General features: G+C 37.6%; 2 protein-coding genes across 4 annotated transcripts in view; one reads left to right on the top strand and one right to left on the bottom strand.

Annotated features, from left to right (window-relative positions):
• GDAP2 (ganglioside induced differentiation associated protein 2) overlaps positions 1 to 18258 on the bottom strand; it is a 72301-nt gene extending 54043 nt beyond the window's left edge. The window contains exons 1-5 of one of the 3 annotated variants that reach the window (XM_036767006.1): positions 18062 to 18258; positions 12834 to 13070; positions 11961 to 12100; positions 10200 to 10353; positions 9711 to 9799 (exon numbers count right to left, since the gene is read on the bottom strand). In XM_036767006.1, the coding sequence (XP_036622901.1) occupies positions 9711 to 9799; positions 10200 to 10353; positions 11961 to 12100; positions 12834 to 13012 (562 nt within the window). In that variant the 5' untranslated portion in view covers positions 13013 to 13070; positions 18062 to 18258. The remainder of the gene's footprint in view (positions 1 to 9710; positions 9800 to 10199; positions 10354 to 11960; positions 12101 to 12833; positions 13071 to 18061) is intronic. The other 2 variants (XM_036767007.1, XM_036767008.1) reach the window with 2 other exon arrangements.
• A 72-nt stretch (positions 18259 to 18330) lies between these two features.
• WDR3 (WD repeat domain 3) overlaps positions 18331 to 22173 on the top strand; it is a 32170-nt gene continuing 28327 nt past the window's right edge. The window contains exons 1-2 of the mRNA XM_036767112.1: positions 18331 to 18475; positions 21756 to 21960. Coding sequence (XP_036623007.1) covers positions 21790 to 21960 — 171 coding nt within the window. The 5' untranslated portion in view covers positions 18331 to 18475; positions 21756 to 21789. The remainder of the gene's footprint in view (positions 18476 to 21755; positions 21961 to 22173) is intronic.

The raw sequence follows: 22173 nt of genomic DNA, 5'->3' as shown, positions 1-22173 counted from the left end.
CGATCGCCTCCGCAAATAGATCCCAAAAAGAAATCTCCTAGGAATATTGTTGCCAAATTCCAGAGCTCCCAGATCAAGGAGAAAATACTGCAAGCAGCCAGAAAGAAACAATTTGAGTATTGTGGAAACCCAATCAGAATAACCCAAGATCTGGCAGCTTCTACATTAAGAGATCGAAGGGCTTAGAATGCGATATTCCGGAGGTCAATGGAGCTAGGATTAAAACCTAGAATCACCTACCCAGCAAAACTGAGTATCATGTTCCAAGGCAAAATATGGATTTTCAATAAAATAGAGGATTTTCAAGCTTTCTCAGTGAAAAGACCAGAACTGAATAGAAAATTTGACTTTCAAACACAAGAATCAAGAGAAGCATGAAAAGGTAATCAAGAAACAGAAATTGCAAGGGACTTACTAAAGTTGAACTGTTTTGTTTACATCCCTACATGGAAAGATGATGAGTATGATTCATGAGACCTCAGTATTAGGGTAGTTGAAGGGAATATGCATATATGTATATATATATGCATATATATATGTTTATGTATATATATATAAGTGAATGTGTATGTATGTATGTATCTATGCGTATATGTATGTATGTGTATGTATGTGTATATATATATATGTAAAAGAGAGAGAGCAGACACAGGGTGAGTTGAGGATGAAGGGAAGATAGCTAAAAGAAATAAAATGAAATTAAGGGATGAGAGAGTAACATACTGAGAGAGGGAGATAGGGAGAGATAGAATGGGGTGGATTATCTCGCATAAAGGTGGCAAGAGGAAGCAGTTCTATGGGAGGAGGGGAGAGGGCAGGTGAGGGGGGAATGAGTGAACCTTGCTCTCATCAGATTTGGCCTGAGGGGGAATACCATACATACTCAGTTGGGTATCTTACCCCACAGGAAAGAAGAGGGAGGAAGATAAAAAAAAATAAAAAGGGGGGGGATGATGGAGGGGAGGGCAGATGGGGGTGGAGGTAATCAAAACAAACACTTTGGAAAGGGGACAGGGTCAAGGGAGAAAATTCAATAAAGCGGGATGGGTTGGGAAGGAGCAAAATGTAGTTAGCCTTTCACAACATGAGTATTGTGGAAGGGTTATACATAATAATACATGTGTGGCCTAGGTTGAATTGCTCAACTTCTTAGGGAGGGTGGGTGGGAAGGGAAGAGGGAAGGGAATTTGGAACTCAAAGTTTTAAAATCAGATGTTCAAAAACAAAAAAAGTTTTTGTATGCAACTAAAAAATAAGATACACAGGCAATAGGGCGTAGAAATTTATCTTGCCCTACAAGAAAGAAAGGGAAAAGGGGATGAGAGGGGAGGGGGGTAATAGAGGGGAGGGCTGACTGGGGAACAGGGCAACCAGAATATAAGCCATCTTGGAGTGGGGGGGGAGGGCAGAAATGGGGAGAAAATTTGTAATTCAAACTGTTGTGAAAATCAATGCTAAAAACCAAATATGTTAAATAAATAAATTGCATTTAAAAAAAAAATAAACACCAAATTGGAAATCTTGAAAATCATAGAACAGATTAACAAAATTGAAAACAAGAAAACCATTGAACCAATAAAACTAAAAGCTGGTTTTATGGGGAAAAACCCCAAACCAATAAAATAGATAAAACCATTGGTTAATTTGATTAAAAAAAAATTACCAGTATCAAAAACGAAAGGAGTGAATTTACCACCAATGAAGATGAAATTAAAGTAATTATTAAGGACTATTTTGCCCAATTACAGGCCAATTAAGTCTGACAATCAAAGTGAAATGGATGAATATTTACAAAAATATAAATTTCTCAGATTAACAGAAGATGAAATAGAATACTTAAATAACCCTTACTTAGAAAAAGAAATTGAACAAACCAACAATTAGATCCTTAAGAGTCCCTAGGACCAGAAAGATTCACAAGTGAATTCTACCAAACATTTAAAAACAACTAATTCTAATGCTACATAAACTATGTAGAAAAACAGGCAGATGAATCCTATCTGCTGATGCCTATACCAGGAAGAGCAAAAAACAGAAAAACTGTAGACCAATTTCCCTAAGGAATATTGATGCAAAAATTTTAAATAAAGTACTAGCAAGGAGATTACAGCCATATATTACAAAGATCATACACTATATAAGCCGGTGGGATTTATACCAGGAATGTGAGGCTGGTTCAATATTAGGAAAACGATCAGCATAATTGGGAGCAGCTAGGTGGTTCTGTGAATAGAGTATTGGGCCTGGAGTTGGAAGACTCATCTTCATAAGTTCAAATATGGCCTTGGACATTTACTAGCCGTGTGATCCTGGGAAAGTCACTTAACCCTGTCTGCCTCAGTTTCATCATCTGTAAAATGAGCTGGAAAAGGAAATGGCACACTACTCCAGTATCTTTGTCAAGAAATCCCAAACGAAGTCACTTAGAGTAGGACGACTGAATAACAAAGTCAGCATAACTGACCATATCAATAACAAAACAAACAAAAATCATATAATTATCTCAATAGTCATGGCAAAAGCTTTTGACAGACTAAAACACTCATTCCTATTAAAAACACCAAGAGGGCATCAAAATAAATGGAGCTTTCCTTAAAATAAGTAGTATCTGTCTAAAACCATCAGCAGCAAGCCTTATATGTAATGGGGATAAGCTAGAAACCTTCACAATAAGATCAAGGGTGAAAGCAGAGGTAAAACAAGGATGCACAGTATTGCTACTATTATTCAATATTGTACTGGAAATGCAAGCTGAATAATTGAGTAAGAGAAAAAAAAAGAAAATGATGGAATTAGAACAGGCAATAAGGAAACAAAACTAGCATTTTGCAGATGATGTGATGTTAAACTTGGAGAATCCTAGAGAACCAACTAAAAAAACTAGCTGAAATCATTCACATTAGCAAAATTGAAGGATATAAAATAAACCCATGTAACTTATCAGCATTTCTATATATTACCAACAAAGTCTAGCAGCAAGAGATAGAAAGAGAAATTCCATTTGAAATAACTGCAGACAATATAAAGTACTCGGGAATCAACCTGCCAAGATAAATCCAGGAACTATGTGAACAAAATTACTTTTCATACAAATACAGACAGATCTAAACAACTGGAAAAATATTAATTGTTCGTGAGCAGACCAAGCCAGTATAAAAAACTACAATTCTACCTAAATTAATTCACTTATTCAGTGTCATATCAAACTAGCAAAAAATTATTTTATAGAGCTAGAAAGAAATTGTAACAGATTTCATCTGGAAGAACATAAAGTCAAGAATATATATCAAGGGAATCAATGAAAAAACAAATGTGAAGGAAGGTGGTCTAGCCACACAGATCCCAAACAGCATTATAAAGCACTAATCATTGAAACAATCTGGTACTGGCTAAGAAATAGGTGGAATAGATTACGTACACAATAGACAGTAATAAATGACCATTGTAATCTAGGGTTTGACAAACCCAAAGACCGAAGCTCTGGGGACAAGAACTACTTGACAAAGACTGCTGGGAAAATTGAAAAGCACTTTGGCAGAAACTAGGTACAGATCAACTTCTCACAATGTACATCAAGATATGGTCAAAACGGGTATAGACATAAAGGATGATGCCATAAGCAAATTAGCAGAGCATGGAAAACTTTACCTGTCAGATCTATGGATCAGGGAAGAATTTATAACCAGACAAGAGAGAGTATTACAGGGTATAAAATGGATAATTTTGATTACATTAAATTAAAATGATTTTATACAAAAGCAATGCAGCCAAGATTAGAAGCAGAAAACTGGAGAAAAAATTTTTTACAGTGTTTCTGTGGTAAAGGCCTCATTTCTCAAACATATAGAGAACTGTATCAAATTTATAAAAATACAAGTCATTCCCCAATTGATAAACGATCAAAAGATATGGATAAGCAGTTTTCAGAGGAAGAAATCAAAGCTACAAATAGTCATATGAATGATGCTCTAAATCACTATTGATTAGAGAAATGCAAATTAAAACAACTCTGAGATACTATTTCATACCTATCAGATTGGCTAATATTACAGAAAAGGAAAATGACAAATGTTGGAGGGGATGTGGGAAAATCAGGACACCAATGCAGTGTTGGTGGACTTGTGAACTGGTCAAACCATTTTGGAGAACAATTTGGAACTTTGCCTAAAGGGCTTTATAAAACTGTGTATAGCCTTTGACCCAGCAATACCACTACTAGGTCTGTATTCCAAAGAGATTAAAAAAAAAAAAAGGAAAAGGACCGATATGGGCAAAAATATTTATAGCAGCTCTCTTTGTGGTGGCAAAGAATTGGAAATTGAGTGGATGTCCATCAATTGGGAAATGGTCGAACAAACTGTGGTATATGATTGTAATGGAGTACTATTGTGCCAAAAGAAATGACAAGCAGGATGCTTTTAGAAACACTTAGAAAGACTTACATGAACTGATGCAAAGTCATGTGTGCAGAACCAGAACATTGTACACAGTAACAGCAACACTGTATGATGATCACAAAGATCCAAGACAATTCCAAAGGATTTGATGAAAAATGCTATCCTACCTTCAGAGAAAGAACTGACAGAAATCTGAATGAAGACTGAAGCATACGTTTTTTTAACTTTATTTTTGTAGATTTTATTATTATTATTTTGGTCTGTATTTTCTTTTATAACATGACTAATATGGAAATATGTTTTGCATGAGGACTACACATGTATAACCTATATAAAATTGCTCGCCTTCTCAATGAGGGGGAGGGAAGGGAGAGAGGGAGAGAATTTGCTACTTGAAATTTTAAAAAACAAATGTTAAAAATTGTTTTTTGGATGTAATTAAAAAAAAAAGGTTATTGAATTGATTTCTTTCCAAAGGAATCTTCCCCTCTTCAATATCCAGCCAATGTTTCATAATTTTTCTTAAGTGTTTGTATTCTCATCATGAATATCTACAACAATGATAATCTATTAGTCTAAATCCAGAATTTTGGGGGTTTTATCCCTTTCTTTGTAAAAAAAAAAATGAAAGGAATTTTATTATTTGCTACTCACAAAGAACTAGACTGATTCTTCATATAGTATAGCCCTCTTTGCAGTAAATAACTACAGTAGATTTTCATCATGGGAGAGGAATTACAAAACATGAATATAAATCAAAATGTTCTTTCCTGACAGACTTATTTTAGCAAACAAAGATGGAAAAAGGAAGAGGAGAGAAGAGCCACAAAACCAGGCATTTTTTGGCATCTTTAAGAAACTTAAACTTCCCTTCTACCTTTCTTTCTTTCTTTTTTTTTTTTTTGGCAAGGCAATAGAGGTTAAGTGACTTGCCCAGGGTCACACAGTGAGTAAGTGTCTGAGGCTGGATTTGAACTCAGGTCCTCCTGTCTCTAGGGCTGGTGGTCTACCAACTGTACCACCTAGCTGCCCCCTTCTACCTTTCTTGAAGTCTGAACTCCAAGCTGTTTTGTGCATTTACTAAATTTCCACACAAATTTATTTAATTGAATAAATATTTATTAGGGGCTTACTACACATGGAGCACTATGCTACACACTGGAAGATATTCAAAGTTTAGACAAGATATGGACTTCGGAGCTCATGGAGTCTAGAGTGTAGTAGTGGAATCACTCACACACACACATACACATAAAATAAGATAATTCACAAACACATTTGAGACATACAAAACAACAGCCATGAGATGTCTAAGTTGAAAAAGTTAGCAATGGAGCAGGAGGTCCAGAAAGACTTCAAGGAGGAAGAAGCATCTGAGTTGGGCTTTAAAGGATGAGTAGAAATTCAGTGGCAGAAGCAGCTAGATAGCTCAGTGGATGGAGCACTGGACCTGGAGTCAGGAAGACTTGAGTTCAAATCTGGACTCAGACACTTACTAGCTGTGTGACTCTGGGCAAGTCACTTAACTTCTGAGGAGGAAATGGGAAACCACTCTAGTATCTTTGCCAAGAAAACCATGGACAGTACTGGCCTGTTATGGTCCATGGGAACATAAAGAGACACTATTCAACAACAACAATGAATTCAATAGCCTCTTCCTCAGCTCCTTTCAAGGTTGAAATGAAATGCTATTTTCTACATTAGGCTTCTGACCTCCCCTACCTCCAGTTCACTTTAAAACTATTATTTTTTTAAAATTCCATTTTTTATTAAGAATTTCACAAACACCAACAAATACGAGTATTTCCATATACAAAGAAAATAAAGATTGTACACGAAACCATGAAATCTACTTATTTTTCTTTAAAGCATACATAAAATTTAACATAGTAGCATCAACACTGTCTAGTTTGTCTGTGTCCTTTTCTGAACTTCCTTCGGTTTTCTTCTGGCTATTTTAAAAATGTTTAATTGATAAACTTTTCATTCTCGTTTGCACTACTACTATTTCTCCCAACCCATTACATTCTCCTGCGAAGAAACACAGCCCATCCTTGTAGCAAGTATAGACAAGCAAAACAAACTGACAAATTGGTTATATTTTATTCCATATCCACAGCCCTTCACCTCTCTTCCAGAGTGGTGGGAGTCATGCTTCACCATGTGTCTTTTGGAATTGTAACTGGGGTTACTGTTTTATCAAAATTTTTTATAATTTCAAAGTTGTTTTTCTTTGCAATATCGTAGTTCTTGTAAAAACTGTTCTCTTGGTTCTGCTCATTTTATTCTGTATCACTTCAGATAAGTCTTTCCAGATTTATCTATATCCATCCTTTTTGTCATTTCTAATTGGGCAATAATATTCCATTATATATACATGATAATTTGTTGAGCGATTCCCCAACTGATGGACTGTGTACACTGCTTCCAGTCCTTTGCAACAGTAAAAAGGTGCTGCTGCTATAAACACTTTTATACATATGGGTCCTTTCCTCCTATTTTTGACGTCTATGGGGACGTATGCTTAGTGGAAGTATTAGCAGGTCAAAGGGGATGTATCACTTGATGCCTTTTTGGGTTAAGTTGCAAACTGTTTTTCAGAATGGCTGAATCTACTCACTTCCCAGAATGGATGAATCCAACAGTGCATTAATGTGCCTATCTCCCCACAATCCTTTACAGAACTGTCATCTTCCTGTTTTGTCAGCTCAACATGCATTTATTAAGCATTTAATGCCAGACACTGTGATAAATGTTGGAGATAAAAGAAAGGTTAAAAAGAAAAAATCATCTTTGAAAATCTGATGGCTGTGAGGTAGGAACTGAGTTGTTTTAATTTGTATTTTTAAAAAATTATTAGTGACTTTGGAGCATTTTTTCTATAAGGCTGTTACTTTATCTTTCTTTTAATAAGGAATGCTTGTTCATATCTTTTTGCCATTTATAGAATGGAGAATGGCTCTTATTCTTATATCTTTATATTAAATTCCTATATATCTTATATATCAGTCCACTATCAGAAAAATTTCCTGGAATTATTTTCCCCAGCTAAACAATTCCCTTTTAATTCCAATTGTACTTTGTTATATAAAAGTTTTTTAATTTTATGTAATCAAAATTGTCCATTTTATTGTCTGTCATCCTCTCCATCCCTTGCTTGGTTTAGAACTCTTTCCCTAGTCATAATTATGAACGGTACCTCCTTCCCTGCTCCTCTATTTTAGCTTATTATTTGACATTTTATGTTTGTACACTTGGAGCTTATTTTGTTGTACATTTTGGGCTGCTGGTCTAGACCTTATTTCTGCCAGGCTGGCTTTCATTTTTCCCAAAGGCTGCTATTTAATAGTGAGACACTGCCCCAGAAGCTGGATATACTTTGATTAATTCAATGCTAGGCTACTATGTTCGACTGCTTCTAGGTCTTGTGTAGCTAATGTGTTTCACTGATCAACTTTTCTATTTTTTTAACCTATACCAATCAGTTGTGATGATTATGGCTTTGTTATATAGTTTGAGATCTAGTATTGCTAGGCCCATCTTGCTTCCCACTTTTTCATTTCTCTTGAGATTCTTGACCTTTCTCTCCTACAGATAAATTTCTAAAACAATTCGTTGGTAGTTTGGTACAGCACTGAATCAGCAAATTTATTTTTAGATATTGACATTTTTATGGTATTGATATCCCTCAGCTATACACAATTAATATATCTCCAATCTTCATTTTTGTATGGAGTATTTTGTAGTTGCATTCATATAATTCCTGTGTGTCTTTGGAGATGTACTCAAAGTTTTACATATTCTAGTTATTTGGAATGGAATTTCCCTTTCTATTTCTTTCTACTGAGTTTTGTTGGTAACATAAAGACTGATGGTTTATATGGATTTATCTTATAACTTGCTACTTTACTGAAGTTGTTTCAATTTTTATATGAAATCTCTAGAATTCTCTAGGTATCATATCTGCAAAAATGGTAATTTTGTTTATTCTTAGTCAACATTTAGTCCCTCAATTTATTTTCCTCATTTTTTGTTGTAACTAGCATTTCCAGCACTATATGAAATAAAGTAGTGATAATGGTATTCTAGTTTTACCTCTGATGTTATTAGAAAGATCTCTAGAATTATTCCATTACAGATAATACTAGTTCTTAGAATTTACAAAAAAATTGTTTAACATATTAAGAAAAAGTTCATTATTCTCACCCAGAGAGCTACTATACTCAGGTCTTTAAAAATTCTACAGAGATCCTTAACATTAAAAAAAAAAATTGGTTATATTTGTCAAGGTCTAGAGGAGCTATGTTACGATCTTCACCTATTATAATTTTGCTGTTTATTCCCTATAATTCAAATAAATTTTCCATTATGTCGTTATATGTTATGCCATTCATTTTCCACATACTAAGTATTAATATTATTTATCTATGGAGGTTTTACAAACATAGTTTTGTTGCTTATCTTTTAACCATATCTGTATTTTCCTATGACTGCCAGTTCTGCTTTTTTGAATTTCCTTGAGACTAAATTGTTTCAACTCAATTTCAATTCTATGAATTTTCACGTTTCAAGTGTGTTTCTTGCAAACAACATTGTTGGATTCTGCTTTCTAATCCATTCTGCTACTTTTCCTCCAGTCTACGGATGAAAATACCATTCAAATTCATGGTTATGACTGATAATTATGTTTTCCTCCATCATATCCTCTTATATGTTTTTCCTCCATTTATGGCCTCCCCTTCACCCTACTTTTTTAAAAAGAAGTTGGAGAAAGTAAAGGAATAGGATCAATATTAATAGTCTAAAATTGAAGTCTCTCCCTCCTTACCTCCCTGGTTTCCTTTAAATCTCACCTAAAGTTCCACCTTTTGCAAGAAGCCTTTCATAGTACAATTTTGTTGATACATTGTTGTTGCGTGTCATCCCCCCTTTAGACTGTGGGCTCCTTGTAAGGAGGGGCTGTTTTTCCATTGTTCGTTGTATCCCCAATGCTTAACATGCTGCCTAGCACATAGTAGGAGCTTAATAAAGGCTTGTTGGCTGAATGACTGATTAGCTGTATGGCCTTGATAATGTTACATTTTTGCATCTTAATCTTCTCATCTGTACGCCTGGCAACAATGTCACAATACCATTAATACATTTAAATTATTTATAATCCATAAAAAGACAAATGAAAATAGATATAAAATATTACTTGTTCTGTTACTAGACTTAATTTCCACAGGGGCTTAAACTTTGTATATTATAAAATATTTTTGGTTAAGCTTATTCCATCAATAACCAGATAGAGCACAGTCTACCCTGACTTACGGAGTGCTATGTGGGTGGCATCCTCTAAAGGATATCCTCTTTTTGCAGAATTGATGACACAAAATCCTACAGAGGACATTGCCTGCTCCCTGTAGAAAAGAAAAAACAAGAATTGAGTCACAAATTTCACACATCAAAATTCGGTACCATCTTTAAAATTTAACTCAGCCACTCCTTTTTTACCCAAAGTAGGGGAAAATGATATGATAAAATCTACTTGCACTGTCTTATATATTTACTAAACACTAAGTAAAATTTTAATAGTAAAGCAAAGATTTTATGTGACCCCAATGTTTTCCTGTTTAAGTTGAATTTTTCAAATTCCCCACCTCTCAATTTTTTGAGAAGATAATACAACGTATATATAGTAGTATCCTCTTGAATTGCCTAGTTGTTTTGGCATTTGCCTCTTATACTTCACTAAGCTGCATATACATAAAAGTGGAACTTCTGAGACGGAGAGCTCTACATCTAGAAACACAGACTCACGTTGCCAATTGGAGCACATTTCTGTAGCAGCTGTATAGGGAGCTTTCAGCTGCTGTGCGATAGCGGCTCTTGTATTTAGGTCCCACGGTGTGAATAATGAAACGGGCAGCCAGATTGAATCCTTTTGTAAGCTTTGCTTCCCCTGTTCGGCAACCTAAGGGATCAAGACAATATAAACAAGGCAAAGAAATATTACCACGCAGAAGGGAAATAAAGTCCTTGGGTAGGAAGTCTCTTCATTGTCGAAATACCAATGGGTCCCTAGTCATGGCTGAGATATAAGGCTGGGCTTAAATGTTTTGGCAGTGGCAAAAAGACCGCTCCTTCCCTTCTACAGTCACAAAAAGTCTGGAGAAACTACAGCAATTCCAATAGCTAGTAAGCACATTGTGATTCTGACTCTCTGTATTCTGACTACTATTCCTAATCTCATTTTTTCCCATTTTCTATATGGCATTCATTGTTAATATCATTTCTTGTAAATGTTGCTTTCCTAGTTTCGCTTACTTCACCGCATTGTCCATATAGGAGTTCCCAAGTTTCTCTGAATTGTTCATAGTCATCATTTGTTTTGGAGCAATAACATTCCACTGTTTCAATTTGTTGAACCATTTCAAAATCAATAAATACTTGCTTTGCTTCCAATTCTTTGCTATCTCCCCCTGCGACCCCTCCCAGCCAAATGTTGCTGTATCTCACTATATATGATACCTCTCCCTGTCTTGGATCTCCTAGGGTATATGTCCAGTTGTGTTTATCATTGGGTCATAGAATACATCCAGTTAATGACTTTTCTAGTAGAATTTAAATTATTTTTCAGAAGGGTTGGATTAATTCACAGCTCTACCCACAGTGCACTAGAATTGACTATCTTCCCATGGCTCCTCCTGACCATTTTTGACTTTTGTCACCTTTACTAGTTTGCTGTGTGAAGTAAAAGCTCAGAGTTTTTGTTTTTATTCAGTTCTTAGAGACTGAGAATCCACTCTTATGCTCAATTGCCCTAAGGGTGGTTCCCCACTCCCGACATGACTTCTTTTACCTAGAAGTCCTTGTCCAGGAGCTCCTCTAAGTCTCTAAGGCTCTTTCTCCTCCTTTGCCGCTCGGAATCCCCAACTCCCTTCGAGGCTCCAGTGTCACCTTCTACACAAGACTCTTTCTCCACCCACCCACCCTCACCAATTGTTAGACTTCTCTTCTTGTCACCTCCTTTCTTTAGAAATTACTTGTATTTTTCCATGTACAAGCTGTTTCCCCCTACTAGAATGTAAAGACCTGGAGGACAGAGACCATGACATTTTCATCTTTGTAGCCCCAGTCAAGCATAGTACCTTGCACATAGCAGGCACTTAAGAAAGTCTTATTGAAATGATTACATTATTATACTGTTAACTTACATTGACCTTCCTGTTCACTAAAAACCTTAGATCTTTTTCAAAGAAGCTGCTATCTGGCCCTGTCTCCTTTGTAATGAACTTGTAAAGTTGATTCAGGGAATCCAGGGGTAACACACTTTAAATTTATTCCCATGAAATTGCATCTTATTATATCTGAAACAATGTACTAGTTTGTGGAAAATCTTTTTGAATCTTAATTTCACCATCTAGTTTGTTAGCTATTTTACCAGTTTGGTGCCAACTGAAAAGTTAATAAACATGTTTTAGGGTCATCTATTTAGAGGTCATTTAGTTCAGCACCTTCATTTTATAACAGAATAATGTTCTCTAACAATCAAGAAGGCTGAAAAAAACATTGATTTACCTTTGAGTTTCTGGAGTTCTTCTTTCAGGTCAGGCCCTGCAAGCATAAAAATGCTTTCTGACACTGGATTCTTATCAGTGAGACTTTCATTGCTGGTATTGACTATAGCTGTACAGTTCAGTAAAGCCACATCTCCTTTCCTAAGGAAACAGAAGACATTCAAAGCAGTTTACAAATTAGCTTGGAAAGCTGAATAAGTGCTGCTCTTCATCTTTCCTTATAAATAGTGAGTTTCTTATTCCATTAAATTTTCCTTCTCAAAATTCAGTACCTTGTTAAAAGAAATAATCTTATAAAATGATTTATAAGGGCCAGTTAGGTTGCACAGTGGATAGAGCACCAGTCCTGGAGTCAGGAGGACCTGACTTCAAAGCCAGTCTCAGATATTTACTAGCTGTGTGACTCTGACCAAATCACTCAACCCAGATTGCCTCCAAAAAATAAAATTTATAGTATACGTACCATCATGTTTTCCCTTAATTTTTTTTGTTTTCTTTTGTGTATTTGAATACTTGGACTTTATGAAGGAAGATAATGTATTAACTGGGCAAGGGGGAAACACATTTTAGCTTCTTCCAATCACATCTTGGTTCTACCAGCTCATTTTAAAAGACAGAATAGAGAATAACTGTTTTGGAAAGTTATATCTAGAAATAACATAACTTAGTTGTTGAAATATATGAATCTTTTATTTTGCTTCTGAAATATCTATTTTTCTTGCAATATGTATCTGTAGATATTCTATATAATCTATTATTTATCTTTCTACCTTATCTCTCTATCCAGCATTGAATCTTATTCATTTAAACTGGATTTACTATCATAGAATTATAAGAATTGCTATTCCTGGTCTTCTGTATTAATTAAACTTACCAAAGAATCACTTTTCCACTGAGCTCTTTACTGAAAGGAAAAGGTGATCTAATGACTTCATCCTGGAATTTTTCAGTTAGAGTTTCTGAGGAATCTCCTTCATCTGCTTCATACCATTCAAACCAGCTGGGCAGAGTATCAATATCCACAAACTGGGAAGGAGCACCCAAAGGATCCATGGTACGAAACTTGACTCTAACTTCTTAGCAATTTAGTTTTTAATGGAACTCCTATAAGCTTGAAAGACACATACAAAAACTTTCAGAAAGTACTTTAAATAGAGAAAGAATACTGCAGTGTAAAATATCTTAATAGCAAGTTTGTTTTAATTATTTAAATGTCATATAAATGAAAAAACAAACAATAAAAGTGTTGCCACCTCCGATTGACAAGAACAATAAAATGTGCTTTCATTTTCATAGTTTTTCATTGATACTTAAAAAAAAATCACTTAATACAACCCCAAATAAAAGATTAGTCCTATAAACATGATCTTTTTTTCCTATCAGCCTATCAATCTTCTCCAGCTCTTTTCTATCTGGATTTTTTACTCTAGATTCACTTTCCTTTTTCTCTTTCTTCTATCTCCTGGGAAACTAAAAGTTGGGATGACAAATTAGGGCTTTAGCTAGTGGTCTGAACTTCTTGATAAACTGAGAGAGAAAGTTAAGTAGGAAAAACAAAAATGCCTCTTAATTATTAAAGTTAATTTCTCCCCAACTCCCAGTGCTCTCCTTCCCAAACTAACTTGTATTTAACTTTGTATTTTTTGCTTGATATTTGTGCTGTTTACACACACACACACACACACACACACACACACGTGCGCCCACGCATGCACACCCACCCCTCCTTCACTAGATTGTGAGCTTCTTGAGGGCAGGAAATGTCTTCTGCCTTTTTTTTTTTCTTTTGGTACCCTCATCATGGAGCATACTGCTGAGTAGGCACATAGTAGCTGCTTAATAAACATTTATTAACTGAGTGAAACATTGAAACCTTTATTAAAAGGATCGAGGTTTGTAAAGTTACCTATTGTTACAATATTGACAGTATGCTACAAAATACTAGCTATAGTACCAAGAAAAAAAATGAAGGAATAAGCACAGGTAAAGAAGCAGCAAAATGATCCCTATTTGTAGATTTTTTGACACTTTTCTTTAGGCTCTCCTACCTGTCTGACTGTGCTTTGTTAATCTACTTTGCTGGATCATCATGCTTACCTCATCCACAAAATATTCTTTATAGAAACAAACTCAAACATCACCCAAGAAATATAAATTGTGCATAGCTGGCACACATAAATACCACAAAAGTGACAATAGTACCGAAATCAATTTACTTATTTGGTGTCATACTAAATTACCTAAGCATTACTTTAAAAAACTAGACCAAAAAACAATAAGATTCATCAGGAGGAACAAAAGGTCTGGAATCTCAAGAAAAAAGTAGAAAGCAAGAAGACTTTCCAGTACTAGATCTAAAACTATATAACAACACCCTAATTATCAAAACTAATTTGCAATGGTTAAAAAATAGAAAACAGTTCAATCCAATTAGGTGTAGATGACCCAGAAGCAATTTAAAGGAGTAGCGGAATGTTTGATAAGTTTAAAGAACCAAACTACTGGGGTAACAACTCACTATTTCACAAATAATTCTAGGAAAAATGGAAAACAGCCTGGGAGAAATAAGGTTTACAATCTCAACCTTAGATCAGCATCATGAGCCATATATCACAATAAGCTCCAAATAAAAATAATACATCACATCATGAACAAAATGAGGAGCAGAGAAGGAGATAGTTTTCACAGCTATGGAGAGGGAAAAAATTCTTGACCAAACAAAAACAAAGAGGATTACAGGAAATAAAAAAGACAATTTTGAATATATAAAACTGAAAAGCTAGTGTATGAACAAAGCCCCAAATAGCTAACTGTAGAGGGAAAACTCTTGATTAGGGAAAAAAAATCTTTGCAGCAAGTTTTTCTGACCCAAGTCTGATTTTCAAGTTATATAAAAGAATTGATTAAAATACTGAACAAGAGCCATTCTCCAATAAATAAATGATTAAACTATATGAACATATAAAAAAGCAAGCTATGAACAATCATTAATAAGAATTTTAATAATACAAACATAATAATACAAAAATACAAAAAAAAGGTGCTACTTCAGAAGATCAGATTGTCAAAGAACAAGGGTAAATGCTAATTGTTGGAGGGGACTCAGGAGGAAAGAACACCAATACACTTTTGGTGGCCCTGTGAACTGGTCCAACTTTTCTGGAAAGCAATTTAGAACTATATCTTCACAGCCACTGCACACCTTGTGACCCATTAAGTACAAAAATATTCACAATAGCACTTTTTTATTGTAGTAAAAGAACTAGAAACCAAAGGGCTACCCATAAATTGAGAAATAGCTGAACAAATTATTTTATAGAAATCTAAAAGAATATTATTCTACCATAAAAAATGGCAAAAGGGGTATAGTGAGAGAAACTTGAGAAGACCTGAATGGGGGTGGGGATGGAGGGGAGAAAAGTGTCAGAATGGTTAGGAAGAAGGGTGTAGTGACAATAATACTCCCAAAATGGGGAAAAAAAAAAGGATTAGTGAAGCATTTAAAGAAAATGCACAGAAGTCAGAGAAAAGTTCAGGAGGCAATGTACCAACAAGTAAGAAAGCTTTGAATAAACCATGCTGAATTGAATATATGCTTTTTTTGTACCTTTCCCCTACTTTAAAAAAAAAAGGCTTATGTAATGAGACTCAGAGTTTTATCTACAACCCTTTTTCTGCTGTTATTTTTATATATGAAAATATTCATGTTTATGGTGTTTTAGAATAAAAAAAATTAAATTAAAAAAGAAACATTTGGGTAAAAGAACAATGGAGGTAGAAAGTACAGTAAAACTGTCATTAGAGGAGACTATAGATCACCTTGACAGAAAGAATGAATATATGAGGAGTTTAGGAGAAGGAAAACTAGGAACAGAGACATAAGACAGTGGTGATAGTGAATTCAACTACCTGGTTATCTGCTGGAGCCCTCTCTATAAAAAAACAGAGTGGCTGACACTACTTGACTTGCTTCCTTAATGGTCCAAAACGTGACTTACAGGTGAGAAGCTGAGGCGCAGAGAGATGAACTAAATATCAGAAGCACTTAAGTCTTAGGGAGCTACCTGAAGGTACTAGTTTTGCTGTTGATAATCTGCCTCAGTGGAAGGAGTTATCACACCAGTGAATCTTGAAATTGATACATCTGCATTGGCACAACTCAATTTTCTTCAACATTTATTAAGCACTTACGTGCAAGACACAGTACTAGCTGCTGTGGGATGTAGCCTTTTGACTGAGTCCAAGTTTTACAGAACAAATCCTTTTATTAAGGAAATTTGTTCCATGAAGTTTGGATTCAAAGGGCCACTCTTGAGAACCTAGAGGGCCACACGTGGCCCCAAGGCTGCAGGTTCCCCACCCCTGCAATCCTTCCTCAATAGAGCTACCAAAATAATTTTCCAAGTCACTTTGTTTTCCCCTCTCCACCTCTTCTACTCAATAAACTCCTGTTTGAAATTTAAAGCTCTTCAAACCTGGTCTTCCTTACTTTAGTCTTCACACAAAAATGAAAAAATATTATAAAGCGCTTTGCAAACCTTAGGGTGCCACATAAATATCAGATATTATAACTCTTATTATTACTTTACTCCACTCCATGCACTGTATGATCCAACTACCAAATTGTACCATCTCCAGTCTCTGTAGATTTGTATTGGCTGTCCCTCACACCTGCAATGCTCCCCTCTTTTCAAGTGCCTGGTTTCCTTCAGAACTCAGCCCAAATGCCTGTTTCTGCAGAAGGGTTTCTGTAACTTACTCAGCTGCCACAGCCTTTCGTTTACCTCTGTATATATCTCTATATACCCCTTTCTTTACTTGTTTTCTTCCCCATTAGAACATAAGTTCCATGATGGCAGGGACTGCTTTTGCTTTGGTAGCACACAGCATGTAATACATTCTTACTGACTGAATGACTGGATTTCGGATCAAATTCCAACTCTGACCCTTACTATGTGACTTTAATTATACTGCTCAGCTTCTTTGGGAATCAGTTGCCTCATCTGTAGAATTAAGAGTTTAAACTAGATGATCTCTAACATCTCTTCCAGTTCTAATTCTACATTTCCAGGACAGGAGGTGGGGAGAAGGGTCACTGAAAGCCTGCCAAAGAAAGGCGCACTTGATAGAAATGGAACATGCAGGAAGAGAAGGATTTCAATACCTGGAGACTAGTGGGTTTGGGAATGCCCAGATAAGAGTACGCAAAAGACTGGCATACCCAGTCTGTATTTTATCCTTCAAGAAGGCCCATACATTTTAAAGCTAAAAGAACCTTCAGAAGCAACGGAAACAATGTTCCATCAGGAGTATTAGAGGACTTCTGACAGCTTGTGTGAAATATATTTCTGAGGCAAGACACGGAAGGCGGGGGGCCCATTTATAATCCCTGGTACAACTCGAGCTCCTAGAGATCAGAGATCGGTTTTTTGTCTTTCGATCACTGGCCCCCGAATGTGCCTCCGATACAGCAAGCGCTCAATAAATGTTCGAAATTGTTATAACAACCTAGAGAAAGTCATGAAATAGAATGGTGGCAGTGGAAATGTAAAGAAGCCAAAAAGACCATCACGAACGGTTCTTAACAGCTTATTTTTCCTCTAACGAACGAAGCTAGGTGGGGGCAAGATGAAGAGAAGGGATTTGGAGCCGAAGGATCAGAGTTCAGAATCTGATCCTGCTATTCATTCCCTAACCATGTTACTAAGCGCAGTTTTCTCTTGGATTGGATGTCTATGGTTCTTTCTTCCCTCGCAAAATTTGCGATCCTAAGGAGGGGGTAGGAAAGCGAGCCTGGGCTTTTAAATGATTAACCCCGCAGGCTTCCCGGCAACCCTCGGAGGCAGCGCTTCTTCCAGCCCGAGGCCCTTCCAGTGACCCAGGAAGCGGCTCCACTCAGCATCCCGGGCCCGGGCCCACCCTGTCTTCCGCGGCCGCTGCCCAGGAAGCACATGCCGCCAAGACGGGTGACCGGCCCGGCTCTCTGTCACCTTCGTGGGTAGGGGCTCGACCCCCGACGGGCGGCAGGCAGGGAAGCGCCGCGTCAGCCACACAGCTCTCGGCCCGACAGTCCTCCCTCCCAGCCCCGGCCCGGGCTCTCACCGCGCTTCCGCTTCTCCATTCGGACAGTGGGAGTGGGGCTGGGGCTAGGACGGGGTCAAGCTCCGGAAAGCGGCCGGCTCCGCCACATCCCTGGAGCCCGCTCGCCGGAGAGCGGCAGAAATAGATATAAACCCAACAGCTGACAGGGGCCAGAAGCGAGAGAGTCCCGAGACTCCTACTTCCGCTCTGCGCCGGGCGGACCAATCAGCGCCCAGCGCTAGACGTCACTTCCTTTCGGATTCGAGGAGGGGGCCGGGTCCAGCGGAAGCGAGGCCGGAAGGGGCGGGCCTAATTGTAGGTAGCAGCCTGTAGACCCGCGTGGAGGCGACTCACGGCATTCTACCTTGAGAGCCCCACTACTCTTACTGGCACCTAGGGAGTCTCCCGGTGCTTGTTGGTGTGCCCCGGAAGGAGGTGAGTGGGTTACGATTTGGGGCGGTTTGGGTCATTTTCTTCCAACACTCTCCGCCCCCTCTGCTGCCTCTGTGGCTCCTGGGGAGGCCGCGTGTGGGCCCGTTAGCACAGGTGGTCACGAGCCATCCTCACCCCGGGAGCTTGGGGATACCTGCAGCTGGAGCGGTCCAGGGCCCATGCGGGGTGGTGAGACCTTTATCGATCACCTCCGCACTTCACTGGTGCCTCCAGGGCGCCGAGAGGCGCTGCTGGCAGAAAGCATTGCCCTGGGGGGTCCTGCCAGCCCCCAGCCACCGGCGGGGTCTACTGTCCCCAGACCCCTCCCAGGCCACTTCTAAGTGATGCATCCCCAGCTGGTTGGCGTTGTGCGATGAGTTATTCGTTCATCGTAACTCACTAAATGGGCACTGTGTGCTTTTCTTACCCTCAGTAAGAGGGTACGGAATTTTTAAGAGCTAGGCTGCCTTGCTTAGGTAGTTAATAGTTCTTTGAAATGTGTTTTAAGTATGTTTTGTATTGTTTCACAAGATCCTCACAACCACCCCTCAAGGCAGCCAATGTTAGTGTTATCACCCCATTTTATTTAAGAGCAAACTGAGGCTCATAAAGATTAAAGTGTCTAGGCCAGGGCCACACAGCTAGTATGCCATAAGTCCTGTGGCATAGGAGCTTACATTTGGAGCTCAAAAGCCAACTTCCACATTTATTATTATAATTTGTATTATCATTGATTTTAATGTTTAAATTATCTTTTTTAATTGGTCGCACTGATAGCCCCCCTCCTTGAGCAAATTTTAAAAAACAGACATCCCTCAATGTGTATCTTCATAGTTGGGCAGAATAAATTCCTGTGTTAACCATGTCCCCAAATCTACATGTCTGCATTTTAAGTTCATCACCTCTCTGTGGAAGAATCAGTGGCCTGTTTCATCTCCATTTTTTTGTATTCATGATTTATCGTTGCATTCATTAGAGTTCTCAAGTCTTTCAAAGTTGTTTTTCTCTGTAACATTATTATTGTATGAATTGTTATATTTCTGTTCACTTTGCTTTGCTTCAGTTCATAGTCCTTCCCAGTTTCCTCTAAAATTGTGCATTTCATAATTTCTTATGATATGGTAATATTCCACTAGAGCATAGATCACTATATATTTAGCCATTCTCCAATGGGCACTTTCCCTCAGTTTTGAATTTTGGACCATTACTAAAAGCTGCTATAAATATTTTCATCCACATAGATGCTTTTCGAAAACCTTTATTCCTTTGGAGCATAGGCCTTGTAGTGGTATAGATGGGTCAAAAGGTTTGCACACTTTGGTAACTTTTTAAGCATAATTCCAAATTGTTTTCCAGAATGGCTGGGTCAATTCACAGCTTCACCAAGAGTTTAATTTGCATCTTCTAATTATTAGCAATTGAGACCATTTTTTCATATGATTGTTGATAGTTTGGATTTCTTTCTTTGAAAACTGCCTGTTCTTAATCCTTAGACCATTTATCTATTGGGGAATGGCTCTTGTTCTTAACAGTTTGAATCAGTTTATTTATCTGTCTTAGACGTAATACCCTTTATCATAGAAAACTTTTATCAGAAACTTACTGCAAATATTTTTCCCCAGTTACCTGTTCCCCTTTTTACTACATCAGATTTGTTTGTGCAAAAACTTTTTAATTTTAAGTAATCGAAATCCTCCATTTTATCTTGTGTAATCCTCTCATTTATTTAGTCATGACCTCTTGTCGATAGGACCTAAAGATAATTTTTTCCTTGCTCCTTTAGTTTGTTTATGATGTATAGCTAGTATCATGTATCCATTTGGGCTTTATTTTGGGATATGATGTGAGGACCAACTCCCATTCATTTCATAGATTGGGAAAGTGAGGCCCAGGAAAAGTTAAGTGACTTGCCGAAGGTCACACAGGGAGTGAGCATCAGAGATAGGCTAGTTGGCCTTCTTACCTTATGCATACATCTTTCCACTATGCCAGGATGCCTGCCCAGGGCTGAATTTTGTGCTACAGAATATAATGCAAGGATAGCTTCATAGAAGAGGTAGAATGTAACCTGGGTTTTGAGAGTGGGTGGAGAGCAAAGAGGAAGCTTTTTTTAAAGTTTGCATTACTTGAATAAGGACACAGACAGGAATGATAGATGTCAGAGTAAAGGAATGTGAGAAAACCTGAGCATAGGTGAAGGTATGCATTGAGAAGTAGTTGGGGTAAAATTACATTGATTAGTTGGGTTGGGGTTATTTTATTGATGGTCTTTAAAGACAGAGACTTTGGAGTTAAAAGCTTACAGTCATTGAATGTTTTTCCTTGTGAGCATGCTGGGATGAAAAGTAATATTTAAGGAGTATTATTACTTATGACTGGATTGGAGCAGGGAGAACCTGGAATCGGGGAGGCCAACCAGGAGACTGTTGTCAGTCTAGCATCAGAGTTAGTAAAAGTAATAAAGAAAAGAATGCGTACAAAAGATGGCAGTGCTGTCCTCTTTGAACTACCCTCTAAATTTCAGTTCTGATTGGATGAGTTCCTAGAAGGGATCTGTAGGGGGAGAAGAGCAGAGATGAAAGGACCAGGCTTTTAAGAACCCCAGTGGCAGAGATGAGATTCAAACCCAGGCCACAAGAGACTGGAAAGAGCAACCTGAGTGATTGGGAGAATAATGGGGCCTCTAACAGAACCTGGAAGGTGAGGAGAGAGAAGGTTTTAAGGAACAGGTAACTAGTTTGATTTTGAACGTAATGAGTTTGAAGTAACATTGAGGGTCCCATGATGATGATCTAAATGTTGGTAGAGAAATTGGCCCTAGAGAGAGAGATGGGAATCATTTGAACTGTGGCAATAGTTAAACCATGGGAGTGGATGAAGTTACCAAGGGAAAGATATGGAGAGACAGAAAAGTGCTAAGAACTGAATTTTGAGTGGCCTGGTAGAATAAGAGGAGATATTCAGCATAATTGATGGCTAAATGGGCAGAAGTGTGGCTCGTTATTAAGCTCTGTTGAGACTTGAATGTCACAGATCTCATTAAGGTGCACTAGACATAACATAACTAGTATGGAGATAGAGTAACATTAGTCAAGAACGTATAGAAAATGAAGAACAAAGATAGGTAATGTGTGTGTAACTTTATGTTAAAAGAAGTAATTTAGTGTAAATTAATATAAAAAACAAGCACATGCTTTCTGTTGTTAGCCGTGTGGCTACTCAGTGGCTATTTGTCTGACAGCTCAGGGGATCCAAAAGAATTTAATTGTTTATTTGCTTACAGATAGTTTGGTTCCTGTGGAATTAGATGGTGTGCTATGGGGCTCACCAAGCAGTACCTGCGTTATGCTGCCAGTGCCGTCTTTGGCTTGATTGGCAGCCAGAAGGGCAACATTGTCTTTGTAACTCTGCGTGGTGAGAAGGGGCGCTATGTGGCAGTGCCAGCCTGTGAGCACGTCTTCATCTGGGATATACGGAAAGGAGAGAAGGTGAAGTGACTCCACAATTTATATTAGGATAAATGGGGGGTAGAAAAGAGGGAGATGCTAGAGGGCAAGCTGTCTATAACTACGCCAACCCTCATGTAATGGGGATCCACTTTCTTTGGGAACAAACAGCCTAACATCAGGTCCAACCGATGGGTGCTAGCATTACCACAATCCCAGGGACCCCTCCCCAGTGTCTTTAGGGTACCTAAAAGG

Source organism: Trichosurus vulpecula, chromosome 7, assembly GCF_011100635.1.
Source record: "Trichosurus vulpecula isolate mTriVul1 chromosome 7, mTriVul1.pri, whole genome shotgun sequence".
NCBI classification, from domain to species: Eukaryota; Metazoa; Chordata; class Mammalia; order Diprotodontia; family Phalangeridae; genus Trichosurus; species Trichosurus vulpecula.
The sequence above is the reverse complement of the archived record's forward strand: the minus strand, read 5'-3'. Positions and strand labels throughout refer to the sequence as shown.